The sequence below is a fragment of the Brachyistius frenatus genome, unplaced genomic scaffold (genome assembly GCF_029030835.1).
Source record: "Brachyistius frenatus isolate BFR_SWC_R1_liver_20210118 unplaced genomic scaffold, ASM2903083v1 Contig_25, whole genome shotgun sequence".
NCBI lineage: Eukaryota > Metazoa > Chordata > Actinopteri > Embiotocidae > Brachyistius > Brachyistius frenatus.
Window position 1 is genome coordinate 4,491,308 of NW_027210624.1, and position 18,012 is coordinate 4,509,319.

General features: G+C 41.7%; 1 protein-coding gene across 1 annotated transcript in view; it reads left to right on the plus strand.

The window, feature by feature from the left end:
• Nucleotides 1–206: 206 nt before the first annotated feature.
• The window catches only part of lancl2 (LanC lantibiotic synthetase component C-like 2 (bacterial)), a 31,959-nt gene continuing 14,153 nt past the window's right edge, over nt 207–18,012 (plus strand). Inside the window, exons 1-6 of the mRNA XM_069698091.1 lie at nt 207–666; nt 3,273–3,487; nt 8,145–8,262; nt 8,364–8,571; nt 9,477–9,624; nt 17,697–17,843. Of these exons, the coding sequence (XP_069554192.1) occupies nt 501–666; nt 3,273–3,487; nt 8,145–8,262; nt 8,364–8,571; nt 9,477–9,624; nt 17,697–17,843 (1,002 nt within the window). The 5' untranslated portion in view covers nt 207–500. The remainder of the gene's footprint in view (nt 667–3,272; nt 3,488–8,144; nt 8,263–8,363; nt 8,572–9,476; nt 9,625–17,696; nt 17,844–18,012) is intronic.

Here is an 18,012-nt window from a genome sequence, read left to right on the forward strand (position 1 = left end):
AAACCACGTGTGCCTTCATCAAATTGATGAAGACTCAAGTTTTACTCTCTGGATGCGTTTAATCGGATCCCGAGGTTTTGAAGCTGAAAAATGCAGAGTGGGGGTGTTGGATTTGTTTGCTACATTGCCTAATCCAGGCAGAACAGCACAGCATCACACATCAACACCATCTGTCACCATTCACATTTTGGAGTCAGCTGCCCGGGTTGCTGGGTATTGACGGGTACCGGCTGTTGCGGGTGGGTACTGGGCTACTAGTGTTTTTATTGTGTTTTTAAAAAAAAATTTTTAGGAAACCTCCTGCACACTGTGGTCTATCCGCACGGAGTCTGTCTTTGAAGCCGCGGGGGGAGGTGGAGAGGGGTATTTTCTAATTTGCGGGAGCAGCATCAGCAGCACTCTGATGGTTCGCTGCTCTCAGTGAGGAGCGGGGAGGATGCAGAGGAGGGAGAGACACTGATGCGGTGACACATGGCTGCCAGTACCGCCTGCACGCTTATATGACTGCGGCCCCCACTTTCCACCGAGCAGGAAACAGGAGAGGCTGGACCCTGGTGAGGCTGAGGGACGCTGCCGCAATCAGCGACCAGGATCAACCACACACAAACAAGCTCTCCGGGACCGGGGACCGTAGACTGCTGATCGGACAGATCAATCTGCTTATTGGTAAGCCCGATGCTGGTTCCACCTGTCTTTAGCTTAAACCCTTTACCTGCTGTAGGCTATTTTATGATTGCAGATGGGGCTGCAATGATCTAGGGTACTGTAAGCTATATAGGCGAGTATAACAGCAATCACAGTAGCAACAATTGTTCTCTTTTTTTCCAATGAGAGCATGCTTTTGATCTGCATTGCATTACTCTGAGTTGACCATCACATTTCATTCCAAACCAAAACAAAGGTGTTCAAAATTCATCAATTTATCATGTCATTAAAATGTTTAGCATTAACAATTTTTTTTTAACAAATTAATAATTGACAGGGCCTTTATTGAAAGCTTAGCCTATAGCTACACACGGTGACATTCATTAGATAAAATGTTTAAACTTAATGTCTAATAACCATCTATAACATTAACTGGTTTTAAGTTTCAAGTTTCACAAAACTCTATTTTTCTATAAATTTGCGAATCGATCATTTAAACAGCCCTGTAACCCACAACCAAAATCATCAGACCTACTGCTGAATTAAAATATTGGCTTCTTTTAAGAAGAACCTTGACTAAGAAACATTCCAAGGTTTTTGTGTTTTCTTGGCTTAGTGTAGACATGCTTGTTCAAGGAAACCAGATTGGGTGTGAAATCTGCACTTTTAAATGTAAAATGAAACATCTGGTCATTAGACTCCAGGCTTTCAAAGCGGTGCAAGCTCTATTGGGTTAAAACAAAAAAGAAAGAAGTACAGTGGGTACGGAAAGTATTCAGACCCCTTTACATGTTTCACTCTTTGTTTCATTGCAGCCATTTGCTAAAATCAAAAAAGTTCATTTTATTTCTCATTAATGTACACTCAGCACCCCATCTTGACAGAAAAAAACAGAAATGTAGAAATTTGTGCAAATTTATTAAAAAAGAAAAACTGAAATATCACATGGTCATAAGTATTCAGACCCTTTGCTGTGACACTCATATTTAACTCACATGCTGTCCATTTCTTCTGATCCTCCTTGAGATGGTTCTACTCCTTCATTGGAGTCCAGCTGTGTTTAATTAAACTGATTGGACTTGATTAGGAAAGGCACACACCTGTCTATATAAGACCTTACAGCTCACAGTGCATGTCAGAGCAAATGAGAATCATGAGGTCGAAGGAACTGTCCAAGGAGCTCAGAGACAGAGTTGTGGCAAGGCACAGATCTGGCCAAGGTTACAAAATAATTTCTGCAGCACTCAAGGTTCCTAAGAGCACAGTGGCCTCCATAATCCTTAAATGGAAGAAGTTTGGGACGACCAGAACTCTTCCTAGACCTGGCCGTCCAGCCAAACTGAGCAATCGTGGGAGAAGAGCCTTGGTGAGAGAGGTAAAGAAGAACCCAAAGATCACTGTGGCTGAGCTCCAGAGATGCAGTAGGGAGATGGGAGAAAGTTCCACAAAGTCAACTATCACTGCAGCCCTCCACCAGTCGGGGCTTTATGGCAGAGTGGCCCGACGGAAGCCTCTCCTCAGTGCAAGACATATGAAAGCCCGCATAGAGTTTGCCAAAAAACACATGAAGGACTCCCAGACTATGAGAAATAAGATTCTCTGGTCTGATGAGACCAAGATTGAACTTTTTGGTGTTAATTCTAAGCGGTATGTGTGGAGAAAACCAGGCACTGCTCATCACCTGCCCAATACAATCCCAACAGTGAAACATGGTGGTGGCAGCATCATGCTATGGGGGTGTTTTTCAGCTGCAGGGACAGGACGACTGGTTGCAATTGAAGGAAAGATGAATGCGGCCAAGTACAGAGATATCCTGGAAGAAAACCTCTTCCAGAGTGCTCTGGACCTCAGACTGGGCCGAAGGTTCACCTTCCAACAAGACAATGACCCGAAGCACACAGCTAAAATAACAAAGGAGTGGCTTCGGAACAACTCTGTGACCATTCTTGACTGGCCCAGCCAGAGCCCTGACCTAAACCCAATTGAGCATCTCTGGAGAGACCTGAAAATGGCTGTCCACCAACGTTCACCATCCAACCTGATGGAACTGGAGAGGATCTGCAAGGAAGAATGGCAGAGGATCCCCAAATCCAGGTGTGAAAAGCTTGTTGCATCATTCCCAAGAAGACTCATGGCTGTACGAGCTTAAAAGGGTGCTTCTACTCAATACTGAGCAAAGGGTCTGAATACTTATGACCATGTGATATTTCAGTTTTTCTTTTTTAATAAATTTGCACAAATTTCTACATTTCTGTTTTTTTCTGTCAACATGGGGTGCTGAGTGTACATTAATGAGAAATAAAATGAACTTTTTTGATTTTAGCAAATGGCTGCAATGAAACAAAGAGTGAAACATGTAAAGGGGTCTGAATACTGTCCGTACCCACTGTATATGCTTGTGCAGCCTGCATGCATGAATTTGGCATATTGTTTGCAATTCATGAAACACAGGTCTATTAATAATTATTTTGTGTAATGAGCCCAGATGTTTGACTTTTACTACATAGCACAGACTCGCTTTCAGGACCACATTCCATCGTCATGCTATTGGTTCGTGTCACTTTTGGTGTGGTTGAACTATATAGTAATTTAATCTGTAACGCGATTTCTTATTTCCATTGTAATAGCCCTACAGTGTTGCCCTGGGGATTTTTGTCCCTGCCGAGCTGCCGTAGCGATGGGAGATAACATGTCTAAGCGGCTGAAGCTGATTTCCGCTACAGAGGCGGAGATGGAGGAGCGCTCTTTTGCGAACCCCTACCCGGAATGGGACCAAGGAGTCCTCACCTCCAACTCCGAGGCGGACGGAGGTGACAGTGAGCCGTTGGACGCAGAAGGAAAGGTGAGAGGTTCGGCTTTTGCAGCGGTTTTTGTTGTCGTAACGTCTGCGGACGTTGCTAACAGTAAGTGGAGTTAGCTCTGGCCCAGACAGCAGGAGGAGACGTGATCGCTGGTGTGTCACTTTATGTGCAATACTTATCAAACGTTTTGTTATTAAGTGTAGTGGGAGGCCGAGATCGTGCTGTCGTGTGAGAGAAACACTGACTTACAAAGGTTCAAACTTCTTCTGTGCACGTCCCGGTGCTGTGCAGAACTTTTTGATCCACCTTCGTCATACAGCCGTGGATGCATTGGTCTGTGCACCTATTGGAAAACATGTATTATTCCCCTTTAAAAAGTAATGACATAAAATCAATTGTGTCACATATCTATCTGCATTCCTTTCATATGTCATCTAGTAAAGATAAGCAGTGCAAACAAAATGAAAGCTATTTGCTTCCTCTGCAAAGATATCCTGAAATGTCTCAAATGACCATCGCACGTCTTCAATCTTGTAATTCAGCCTGTTTCAACAGAGAAAAGTCGTCACTGCTGTTTGGTGTTATCACGTGCAGCACACTGAAGATGGGCTCCGTAAAGCAAAGCAAAGGAGTTCAGAGAGAGAACGATAGACAACCACGTTAAAGGTGAAGTCTATAAGACAATCTTCAAGCAGCTTTACGGAGCATAAAGCTGCTTGAAGATTGTCACCACTGTTGCAAAGGAGTTTAAGGTCCATGGGATCGTAGCTGATCTATGAACTACTGAAACCTTATGCAATATTTCATCATTAATGTTTGCATACCTGAAATCTACATTAACTAAATAAAGTAAAGAGCTCCATGCATTGCTTGAATAAACAACTATTTGCATTACAAATTACATCTTTATCTGTTTCTGGACCTGAATATACACCACATTTTCTGGGCGCTTCAAATATACAATTGCTGTAGTTTTAAGGTATAGTACAGTTGGTACACATATTTATGTGGGTTGTCCGGGCAGTGTGCTGGGGGGGGGGGGGAGGGGTCCAGACAAAAATGATTTTGGATTGTTTCCACAAGTCACAGACAAAAACAATGAAGGTTTCCAAGAAAAGAACACCATCCTTACTGTTAAACCTGGAGGAGGCCCCGTTATGTTTTGGGTCAGCTTTGCACAGGTTGTCTTGAATCTGTGAGGACACGATGACATCTCCAGCCTATCAAGGAAACAATGCAGTGAAACATGCTGCCCAGTGTTAGAAAGCTCTCCGTCACAGGTCATGAATCCTCATTAATTACCTGATTAGTGACACAATCCTTAACGGAGTGGAGCCAGACTCATCTGTTCAATGCGGGCCTTACCGGGCTGGTGTCGACGAGTGCTGTGACTCTTTCCAAAAAGTCAATTCAAATGAAAAAAAAGTGACATTTGAAATGCTTCAGGAAGCCTATGGCAGGGAAGCAATAAGCCGGCTGAAGGTGCTTTGAGTGACATTCACGGTTCTGAGGTGCAGACGGACACCGTCCAGAACCGAAACAGGTGCAGGGTCAGACTGCTGTGATGGTTGGAGGCGTCTGACGGTCCACATTCAGTGCAAAAGTGGGAGCCATGTGCACGGCTGGGACACCGGGTTGTTCCTTTTGTTCTCCCTGGGAACAAATAAACAGACAAGTGCAGTGAGTGATTGATTGAACACACTGATTGCCATAATATCTAATTAGTTATGTGGCAGATCAACAGAGTAAATACATTGCCAAGCTAAAGATAAAATTTGCTTGAAATATTGCAATAACTCACCTGTTTCCCCTTCCCAGGGTGTTCGGGCAAAATAATTCCCCGGGGGCTCGAGCACCCATTTATAGTACAGGGGAAGTTGAGATATGCGTTGCTCTGTTTATTTAGGTAAATTATGTATTGTTAGTTTCTTATATTTATAGCGACTGTAAATATGTGTAAAATACTGTTGATATCTTTGGGTTGGTGAAATAATGTAAATATTGATTGTACATATTAATTGTTGCTATATACTTACCTGTAGATGGTATGTCCGGGCTAATTAGAGTAATCAGGTGTATACACGGAGCCCAGTTTGTTTGTGTAGGGTGACTGGTGTTGTTTTAATGTCAAAATAAATGAAACTTCACCTGAATGTTGTATGTTAACACCTACATGTACATTATTGCAGCTCCTCTGGCTCCCTACTACTTCTTTCTGTTCCCCAATAAATTCTCATAAACCTTGATTTTTGCTCTCTGCTCCAGTTTCAGGTGCATCAAACATCACTGACGCACCCGGAAACCACTGCTCACAAAAACGTGTGCAACTCCTGTGGTGATTTGGATTAAATGACAGAATTTGTGACACTTATTCATCGGGGTTTTACCTTCCTCCTGCTTCATGAACGTCACAATACTGTGCCTTGCTCATGCACAAAAGGAGCCGTCTCAGAACTTATTGATCCACCCTCGTAACGTCTGTTGCCTGTCTGGAAATGGCCTCATATTGTTTTAGGCCAACAAAGGCAGTAAGAACTAAACTGTCAGTGTGTAGGTGGTTCCAGCCCACTCTGCAGTGTTGTGTATACAATATATGTAAACAGTCATAATAATGAATTGTGTTATATTGTGTGTGGTATTGTATTGTGTTGGCGGCTGTAGCAAAGCTTTAGGCTGTTAGCATTGTGGGATATTGTTAGTAATGAGCTCATTCTCGTCTTTGGCTTTTCTGAACAGATGACTGTGATGCTAAACAATAACACTTATTCTTGCATCCGCCGCTCGACTCTGCTTTGTTCTCCTCCACCATCGGTGCCTTCAGTCATGGATGACTGTAGCCGTGACTCAGAACAGAGAGAACAGACTGTCTCGGTCATAATCCTCCATGTCTGAGGACAGAGGGCACACTGTGGTCAGCTTCTCTGGGGTTTTAGCCTTTCAGCCTGTCTGTTCTGTTTGAACTTGTTTTGGGAGAAAATAAGGATTTTGCGACTGACAAACCACCGATTTGAAGCAGAATGTAGGCTACTGGCAGATTAAAGAATGTCCTGTATGTTTATTGATGAATGTGTTTCCTGGTGATGATAATGCACAATGGTTGGGGAAAGGATTCAATTTAGAGGGAGGATTGTCTATGTCCCCCCCCCCCCCCCACACACACACACACTCCAAAACCATTGATTGACCATTGACGTAGTTGCTGTTGCTGCCCCTTGCATGGCACATATGCAGTCGGTGTCAGATAGGACAAAAGCACTTTATTTTTTATCGTCAGTGACTTCCTGTTTTGTTTCCTTTATGATAACTGTTGCAAGCAAATTTTAGCTGTAGTTATTTTATAGCTAAATTTGATTTAGGTCCAGTCTTTTGTTGAGGCGTTATAGATGACTCCCTTGTTCACTTGTTCAGTACTCCCTACATAATACACACCCAGTAGTTCACCTTAATAGTGAGATTTTGTTCACTCCTCACCATCATTTTGAGTCAGGACTGACAGCTGTAGAGTTGCGCTGTCATTTTCACATTTATGAAATGCAGACCAAGGAATTATGTAAAAACGAAAGACTCTAATCTCACATTTTTCCTGAGCATACTTTGGTTATATGGAGTGTATGGAGCAGAAAGTAGTGCGCAATGATATGTTTCTGGAACAAAGTCAATCAGATGACAATCCATATAACCAAAGTATGCTCAGGATAAATGAGAGATTAGTCTTTTATTTTTACATAAGTCCTTTTGGCTGCAGCACAAGAGTGTCTGCTGCTTTCCTTGTATTAATATTATTCTAAAGTGAAGCCTTGTATTCGAGTAAATGGGCTTTGACAAACAGCTCCTGCCTTTCTTGTGCCCTCCCAGACTCCCATCTGTGTCAGTGAGAGAACTCAGAAATCTCTTAAGGTGCTTTTGACTGAAGAAGCTGCCCAGTCCTTCAGTTCACACTGTAGACAGAATTTAGAAGCAGTGTTAAAGAGAATTAATTAACTCCATGTCTACGATCAAACCAGCCTTTAAAGCACAGTCTGACCTACGATGTTAAATTTGCAAAGGGTAAATAGAGCCTTGAGTCTTATGGGGAAAAAAAACTGAATTAACATAGTGTGCTTGCTGAAATTAATCCCATGAATGGGGAAGTACGGGCCATAACCTACCGGCTGATATCGAAGCAATTATCAGACTTCCCACCGCTGACTGAAAGTTACAGAAGGCACACACTTTCAGGCGTTTTGTGGCCGCTGGAATTGAAGAAGCAGACGTACTGCAGCTTGATGTAAACATTCAAGCCAGTGGTGCCAGTTTGGCTGCAGCTGTGAAGGGAAGAAGTGTGTTATATGTATGAGGGAGATCAGGAACCTGTTTGTGAATCTGCTATGCTCATGGTGCCTTAAACAGGCCTCTTTCACAGTTGACCTTCTAATTAATATGTCCCAGAAGGAAAAAAAAATCATCAGTTAAAATAATCAAATGACTAATGGTTGAATTACATTTAGCTGCCTTAATTTCACAGTTGTGGTATTGTGCCTGCTGGCTCACTGTCACACTGGAGGCATACTTGTTTCAGCTCTACTGTATTTACTGTAGACAGACCAAAACCAACGCAAATCTACCACCAACATGTGAAACGGAGTCTATGGTCAGATTTCTCTCCAGTGAATATTGTAGCTGCCTGACTGTGTCTCACTGTGATCTTTGCTCTCTCAGGTTAGCGCAGCCTTCCAGAAGAAGGTCCAGAGTAAGATCAAAGATCTCCTGCAGCAGATGGAGGAGGGCTTGAGGACTGCTGACCCCCACGACTTCTCCACTTACACGGGCTGGACAGGTCTGTCCTCGGCCACCACCAAAATCCCAAAGAGATGCCGGCTCCTCGATCCGTTGGCCCGACCGTAGCATCCACCGCATTTTGCTCTTTTTCCACTGCAGGTATCGCCCTGCTGTACCTTCAGCTCCACCGGGTCTCCAATGAGGACTCCCACCTGCAGAGGGCGCTGGACTATGTGAAGAGGACCATGAGGATCCTGAATGGCCGCAAAGTCACGTTCCTGTGTGGAGACGCGGGGCCGCTGGCAGTGGGCGCAGTGGTCCACCACAAACTGAGCAACACCGTTGACAGCAAAGACTGTCTGTCCAGGTAAGAGGATGTGGACGGATTGTTCAACACGCTGCCTCTGATGTGGGCTATGCTGCAGTCTTACATCAGTAGCAGTATTTGTAATGCCATTGGGGATGTTTTGTGATCTAGCTGTGTGCTTTGCAAACCTCAGAAAGGATGTAAAGATTTGAATCAGTGGTAGACATGCTAGGATTTAATATTCCTGTCTGTGTCGGACATATTTTAGACACACTGACAAAGAAGGGAATTTCTTTGTACAGCCATGTCCATGATTATTTTTCCTTTTTTTCTTTGATCTGTAGGTATTGGTTGTTGTCTGACACTGTTATACATTTTCAGATATGAAATGGCTCATCTTTACACCCTGGAGTAATGTACTTGTACATTGTACTTTTTTGACTTAAAAGGCTTCAGTTTTTTGTCCAACAAATCTCATGAAACGTCTGTACTTTCTGACCTCACTTACGCGACCTGCACCTTTCAGCTCCAGGCTCATCAGTTTCTACTAAAGACATAAAAGAAAAAGACAACGTATTTGTCACCATCACACTATGGATTTTAGCAGATGTTATTCAAACAGAAAGAACTGTTCATCCCCACTAGGTGGTGCAGTGAGGAACTGCAGAGTGTGTGAAATGAAGCGGATCATTGATGGGTTTGTAATAGTTTTGGGCAACATTGTAGCTCTCTGCCACAGAGGAATACGACCTAGTAGGCTGTGACACACCTGATACCTATCGAATAGATTCACTGTTGGTTTGGGTCTGCACATGGGACTTGTTATTTGGACCTGCCGAAATGTAGCCTGCGCGTGGGGAAGTAGGATCGCCGTGTTTTTTTAAATGGTAAATCTGTCTTTAACGATATCCACAGCCCTTTCTGCAGTTCTTGTCCAAACGTCATCACCCGTGCGTTTCTGTCAGACTTCTCCAGCTGCAGCGGTCAGTGCTGAGTCCAGAGTCCGAGATGCCAGATGAGCTGCTGTACGGTCGGGCCGGCTACCTTTACGCTCTGCTGTATGTCAACAAAGAGATGGGAGCTGACACCGTGGATGAGAGCACCATTTCAAAGGTGAGAAACACCCACAAATTCAATACCTTGTTTTATCCCTCTGTTTTTTCAGATTTCTCGTGTCAAGCAACTTAACATCAGGTTACTGATCTAAGTGTTACATTATGAGCAGTATTACAAAGCATGAATATATTGCAGTTCCCAGGTGTAATTGCAGTCTTGTGATTGCAATAAGTAATATAAAAATAAGTAAGAAAAAAATCCCATAAAACTCAGCAAATTGCATCACAATTTTTGAGAAAACTGCTGCAAAATTAAGCATTTTTATTTCCAATAGATTTTGAATCTTCTATTTTATATTTATATTTAGTTAAATGTCTGAACATGCATCTGTAACGTTGCTCTCCGTCTTAACAGAGCTCACTACTGAAGCCAACTTACTGCAAGCAATCCATTATTAGTGACAAGCTGTGATGCGTTCAGGTGTCCCAGCCTAATATTAATGGCCAAGGCCAGCGAGGGCGACCACACTGATCGGACATGATGTGTTACTAGTTAACATTGATTGAGTTTGTTCATAATTGGAACTTTCATAAAGATCTACCTGTATTTCAGGACACGTCTATACATTAATGCAGATTAGTAAATGTCATTGTAATATCTGCTGATATATCTGTCTATGCTTTATTTAATTGACTTCACAAAGAGAAATCTGTAAATTTGTGTGAGCAGTTTTTAAATAACGCCAAAATAATTTGTCTGTGTTTTAGTATTACAGTTTGTCAGATCATTTGCTATCTGATAAGTAATATGAGATGACGTGCACCATATACCGTATGTTAATATTGACATACATGCAGAATGTGTGAGTTTCACCTTTGCCTCTCTCTGTATAGCCGAGGAGGTGAAACTGTTCTTACAAAGCATCTTCGCATGAAAACAACATGTTTCTTTGTCAGGCCGGGTGGGGACAAAAGTGGACTAATAACCAGGGAAAACAAGTCCCAAACACACACACACACACACACACACACACACACACACACACACACACACACACACACACACACACACACACACACACACACACACACACACACACACACACACACACACAGAGCGATTAATAATCCCTCCCCAATAATATATTTTGCCTCTTCATTTAAACACGCAAACACTCACTGCAGAAACTGCGGGACAAGCTGTCCACTTTGGTATCGTGCCAGACCAGAAACACACACACACACACACACACATACTGTACACAGACTCACACACACGAGGACTGAAGGGCTCAGAATGAAGGCAGCAGCGGACTCACTGCTGTTGTGTTAGATGATAAGTGTTAGATAGCGGCATGATGATGAGTAACAATGACATAACATTTTGGAGCTTTAATGCTGAAGTTTCTTGCAGCACGAGCCTGTGCTCTCATCCTTGTACCTACCACCAGCCCACAGCTCAGCAGCGCTCTGCAGGGGTTACCAAGCAGTGGCTTTGCTCCAGGACGTTCTTGTAAAGACGCTTTTATTTTCCTGGCCGTCTTTGGACTCCTACCTTGGTGTTGTTCTTTCTGAAGCATTGTGCAACTGTTTCTTCTTCATGTCAGGATTTTTGGTTGCTGTGCAGGCTGGTTATGGCAGCTTGTAGAGAAGCTCTGTGCTGAAAAGAATAGTTTGTGCTGAGGGCTGTTTTTTAAGGGTTTTGTGGGGTTTTTTCACCAGCAGATGGTCTATTATTTGGGTTGCAGCCAGATGCAGCATCTCCAGTTTGTGACAGCTCCAAAAGAAATGAAGAGACGATGTGTGTGTTCTGCAGCAAACGCCAACCTATCAGTTCATATTCCTGCTGTGTTCATCCCTGCATTTGCATGAGGAACAAAAATCAAATCCAGCTCAATGCTCAAAGATTATACGTCTAAAACCTGATAGATTAGCAGTCCATAATCAATAAATACCCACCACAGCTGTATTCAAATTACATAGGAAACGCTGTGGTTATTGTTTATTTACTTATTTTGGCCCGAGCACCAAGTGGCGCGAAGGCCTTTTTGTTGTGCAAGGAATTATTTTATGTTCCAATTAGTGTCTCTCCTCCATCTCCATGGTGTCCCTTTTTTTTTTTTTTTTTTTTTTACTTTGGTCCTTTAGAACTGATGACGTGTTCTGAGAAAAGCTTTAAATATTGCATTTGTACACACAGATGTCTGTGTGGTAGTCATTTAAAACAATTCCTCTATCTGTTTTTCTGTATATTTTACAAAGTCTTTATCTTGTAACCATTTGTGCTGAAAGTGGCATGTGGAATTTTTTTTTTTTTCAGTTTTACATTCTTCAGTTTTAATGGGATTGTTTTGTGAATAACCTCCCTGGCCTGGGATGAAAACAATGTTGTAAATACGATAGCTCTGCCACCTCCCAATCTCCTTACAGTTCACCTAAAAGATGAGTTGCTTGTCGAAATCCAATTTTGGAGCCCATAACCTTTATTTTATTCATGACTTGTTTGACCTTCCCAAGCTGTTGCAGACCTCTTCGGGTTCACGAAACAAAATTTAAGATTTACTCTTTGAAACATCTCGAACAAAGAATGATAGATTACTTTGCAATCTAAAAATAACCTGGATTCAGAACATAAAACATAAACAGATACCCTTTCCCCAGTTTTGTTTGAACCTTTTGATACCGCTAACGACAATTCCACACCTTGTGAGGATCAGTCTGTCCACTCTTTACTACAAACCAAGTAATAACAACCGCTGACCTTATTTGAACATCAATTAATACTCATTTGCAACCTTTCAATCTTCTTAATGAGCTGCTGTGCTGCCGACGGAGTCAAGGAGGTATAGTTGCGTCATTTATGTGTTAACAGTCTCGAAGGATGAATCACTCCATATCGAATCTCTTGGTCGTGCAGTTCCTGGTGCATGAGGTAGAACTGTTTCCTCAGTTGGTGTACTACTAACTGTGTATTACTGACTACTAAGTTGGAATAAAACCTTACTTGCTGTTTCTTGAATGTCTTTTTGAGCCCGTGATGCAGCTAAGACTGCCAGCTTGTCCTTGTTTTATTAGTGTCCTCAAGAGGCACCTTCAACTAGACATTATGCCAATCCAATAACAACTGCAATCCATCTTTAACCCCTGGAAGGCCCCCCATGCTCAGATTGTTCCGTCGCAATCTGGTTGAGTTTGTCCTCCAGAACTTTATTTTTTGACTCCACCGTGTGTACTTTAGCTTGCAGTTTAGCCAACTTGTCCGTGATGCTCGATGTTCGTACTTCCACCTGCGACACTCCTTCTGTTCCTTCGTCACATCTTCTATTACCACCTTACAGCCATCAAATCTGAATGAAACTATGTTTTAATAGAGTTCAGGGCATCCAATATTACATCTGCCTTCTCACCTCCTTCGTTAACTCAATATACCATCAAACTGATGGACTCTAAAGATGTACAGTATACGGTGACATACCGGCAGGCTGCTTTCCGAACTTCAGCAAGTTTATGTTAGCATATACTGACACTGACAACCACACATTCAAGTAACTCTGAGTCCATGTTCTTCCTGTCCATGAGAGATTTTTGTCACTTTGAAAATGCTGTAGTAGTTGGTGTCAAATTGTGAGTGATGTAAGAAATCCAATCTCAGCCGCCAGAGCACATCTGTACAAATGTAATTGGAATTGCATTTCAAATCACCTCCAAGTGTTTTTTGGGTAGGATTTGCAAAAATAACATTTCATGTGTTGTTGTTTTTGCTGTCTGGACTTTCAAAAATTAATCTAGGTCCAATCTGGATGTGAAAAAAAAATGGATATGGGCTGCAAATCCTAACAAGACCTTAGATTCAGCCTGTTCAATTCTCTTAGTACTGGGTACCGTTGGCTTCAGTTTGTTGCAGTGTTTAAATCGTGCTATAAACAACTTAATTCCCTTCTAAATTACATTTCCTCCCTTCGAGAGAGAGTCAATTGTTTTTCTAGGCTTTTATGCATGTGATGGAAGCGAGAGAGAAGTGGAGGGATTACGGGTGGTGCATGTCATCACAATACGGAGAAAGAGATGCCAAATGTAAAGTATAGGAAGCCCTTGAAGATTTGTGTGAGTGAATACATTTAAATAATATTTGTTAAAGATGCATCTTTTCTCTACATTGAATTGTAAATTGTCAAGATTAGATTTTTTGGGGGAGGAAAAAAAGGGAGCAGTTAGGACATGGACAGTGAAGAATGAGAGTATAGATCTGTATAGATGTGCAGGGATGAATATAAATCTGCTCTGTCATGAGGGAGGCAAAGCTCTCTGTCTTTCATGGGGACAGCATACTGCTGACTCAGAACCCTGAGCCAGCCCCTAAACCCTCATTTATACTGTATATATTTTAAGCAATACAGCCACAGACCCACAGTATGGCTTGTAAGAAAATCTTCAACACAACTGTGAAATGTGTCCATCAAAACCACCCACCAACAGAAATTATCCTTAAAAAGTAATTTATAAGTGAAGCAGATTAGATCTTTTGTTTTTATTTTGTCCGGCTTGCGGCAAAATGATTTTACTGAAGAAATCAGCAAAACATTAAATGTTGTTACTTTTTTTTAAAAACTTTTTTTATTTTTTATTAATGCTTAACATTCTGACAGTTATATGAAGGAAACTTAAACATTATCATCAACTAATGTTTAAGTGATGTTCATTTTACTTGCATTGAGATGGATTAATGGCTGCAGGTGCTCAGTCAATATTTAACAAATGGACAGACAAACTTAAAATCAAACAATTGTAATTTTACAAAACCTTTAAGTGTCAATGGAGGAGATAATGATATTAAAATAAAACTTTAGGGTATATTCAGTACTTAAACCCTAAGACTCTGTTTGGTTAGACTAAATTGGCTGCACTTTTCCCCTCTCCCTCTCCACATATTGGATTCCATGTCAGTTTTGCAGCACATGTGTTGCCTGGAAGCAGATGACTGGTACAGTCAGACAGAGAAAGCAGAAAATTCCTAATAATTTCAATTTGAAAATAACAAAACTAAAATTTGATGCAAAGCTTAAAGACTTAGCAAACCTGACCTGCAATCTGATAACTGGCAGCAGTTAGTCAGGTAGCAGAACTTAGCCGTTTAAAAAAATATATACACTGGGTACAGAAAGTATTCAGACCCCTTTAAATTTTTCACTCTTTGTTTCATTGCAGCCATTTGCTAAAATCAAAAAAGTTCATTTTATTTCTCATTAATGTACACTCAGCACCCCATCTTGACAGAAAAAAACAGAAATGTAGAAATTTGTGCAAATTTATTAAAAAAGAAAAACTGAAATATCACATGGTCATAAGTATTCAGACCCTTTGCTGTGACACTCATATTTAACTTACATGCTGTCCATTTCTTCTGATCCTCCTTGAGATGGTTCTACTCCTTCATTGGAGTCCAGCTGTGTTTAATTAAACTGATTGGACTTGATTAGGAAAGGCACACACCTGTCTATATAAGACCTTACAGCTCACAGTGCATGTCAGAGCAAATGAGAATCATGAGGTCGAAGGAACTGTCCAAGGAGCTCAGAGACAGAGTTGTGGCAAGGCACAGATCTGGCCAAGGTTACAAAATAATTTCTGCAGCACTCAAGGTTCCTAAGAGCACAGTGGCCTCCATAATCCTTAAATGGAAGAAGTTTGGGACGACCAGAACTCTTCCTAGACCTGGCCGTCCAGACAAACTGAGCAATCGTGGGAGAAGAGCCTTGGTGAGAGAGGTAAAGAAGAACCCAAAGATCACTGTGGCTGAGCTCCAGAGATGCAGTAGGGAGATGGGAGAAAGTTCCACCAAGTCAACTATCACTGCAGCCCTCCACCAGTCGGGGCTTTATGGCAGAGTGGCCCGACGGAAGCCTCTCCTCAGTGCAAGACATATGAAAGCCTGCATAGAGTTTGCCAAAAAACACATGAAGGACTCCCAGACTATGAAAAATAAGATTCTCTGGTCTGATGAGACCAAGATTGAACTTTTTGGCGTTAATTCTAAGCGGTATGTGTGGAGAAAACCAGGCACTGCTCATCACCTGCCCAATACAATCCCAACAGTGAAACATGGTGGTGGCAGCATCATGCTATGGGGGTGTTTTTCAGCTGCAGGGACAGGACGACTGGTTGCAATTGAAGGAAAGATGGATGCGGCCAAGTACAGAGATATCCTGGAAGAAAACCTCTTCCAGAGTGCTCTGGACCTCAGACTGGGCCGAAGGTTCACCTTCCAACAAGACAATGACCCGAAGCACACAGCTAAAATAACAAAGGAGTGGCTTCGGAACAACTCTGTGACCATTCTTGACTGGCCCAGCCAGAGCCCTGACCTAAACCCAATTGAGCATCTCTGGAGAGACCTGAAAATGTCTGTCCACCAACGTTCACCATCCAACCTGACGGAACTGGAGAGGATCTGCAAGGAAGAATGGCAGAGGATCCCCAAATCCAGGTGTGAAAAGCTTGTTGCATCATTCCCAAGAAGACTCATGGCTGTACGAGCTCAAAAGGGTGCTTCTACTCAATACTGAGCAAAGGGTCTGAATACTTATGACCATGTGATATTTCAGTTTTCTTTTTTTAATAAATTTGCACAAATTTCTACATTTCAGTTTTTTTCTGTCAAGATGGGGTGCTGAGTGTACATTAATGAGAAATAAAATGAACTTTTTTGATTTTAGCAAATGGCTGCAATGAAACAAAGAGTGAAAAATTTAAAGGGGTCTGAATACTTTCCGTACCCACTGTATATTATGTATATATTATGCCAATAGAGAAAAGGATAGGATCTCTGGCTCCTCAATTACTGAGTTGTTGACCTTCTCTGCTAATTTGCTCCTTTCAGGGCTAGCTTGGCCTTCTGTTACTGTTACACATTGGTGCTGTCATTATGGAAGGCAGTGATGCATGTGTCCAGAGCTCAGTTTGCCCTAGATAAATTTCAAGGGTCAGTGCAATTTACCATATCCAGAGGTTTTTGGGTTAAAAAGCCTTATTTAATGTGCATATATTTACATTCACATATTCATCATGTTGAGCTAAAACATCAACCACAAGAAAGCTATATTTTCAGTTTTTAAAAAAATGTGCCTCTCCAGTATGTGAAATGCCTTTTGAAACTTCTCTCTTAACATAAATAACTGCAGTCTGTCGTCTCATCAGCCTGTGCCATTGTTTAGAGAGCCTAGTATTCTTATACTGAATGAAAAGGCAACTGCAACTGACAGAAGAGTGAGAAAGTCAAAGATGTTTATCGTCACTCCACTTGTACAATAAAATCATGTGGAATGCTTTGGCTGGGTGGCCCCATAACAAAAAAGTACATATATGAAAACAGTTGAATATATTAACAATATTTTTTAAATACTGCAAAGTTAGCTGGTCACGTCGGTTACAAACTGTCAGCTAATCGAAATGGAAGAGGTTTGGACCTTCTTAAGCTATCTTGTATTTCAATCAAGTAAGCAAATAGGCTCCACTTTTTTAATTGGATGTCATTTATTCTCAGGTTGAAGTTTAAGGTTGTGAATTATTATCAGGCTATCACTAAAAACTGAACAGCTTGTGCTTTCTCAGTTAATGAAAACCTGATCACAGGTGAATCTAGTTATGGTTATTTTTTAACTCTGAATTGGCTGCAAAAGGCTAAAAGTGAAACCAGTTAGCTTTGGATTCAATACAGAATTACAATCTTATAAAATGCTATTAATACCAGACCCTTTCTGACCATGGTCTCCCACACTGTGATACTAACCGGGAGAACATGTGAGCATCTATTCATTCAAATGTTAGAAGACATTTGAATGAACAGATGCTCACATTTTTCATCCAATGCTGAAGTTTTTCTAACTTTAAATTCATCGCTGTTGTAGAAATGTTGTCACATTTCTCAGAGACTTTACACTTAAGTTCAAATCTGAGTAAAAGTTTCTGATAATTTGGATAATTCTGAATCAGGTCAATTGGTTTCCTTCTCAAGACCTTGAGGACACAAGCTTTGTGAAGCTGGAGTCATTTCCCTGGAATGAGATGAGCCCACATTCTGCCAGAATATATTTAGATGGAGAGACTTTTGACCTCTCTCTCTTTAAATGTTAGGTGGTGACAGCCATTGTGGAATCGGGGAAGAACATGTCAGCAGAACAGAAAAAGACTGATCGTTGCCCTCTGCTCTATGAATGGCACAAGAAGCAGTACATCGGTGCTGCCCACGGCCTGGCTGGCATCTTTTATATGCTAATGCAGGTAGGGTGTGTGTGTGTGTGTGTGGGGGGGGGATTGCTTACTGTTGTTTCTCTGCCAGATGATGGTTGGATATGTGCACCTCGTTGTCAGTAACTGGGCTCAGAACCTGTGGTCTTCTCCAGAATTGGTAATAATGGTTATATAATTATTTATTTATTATTTTTTGTGA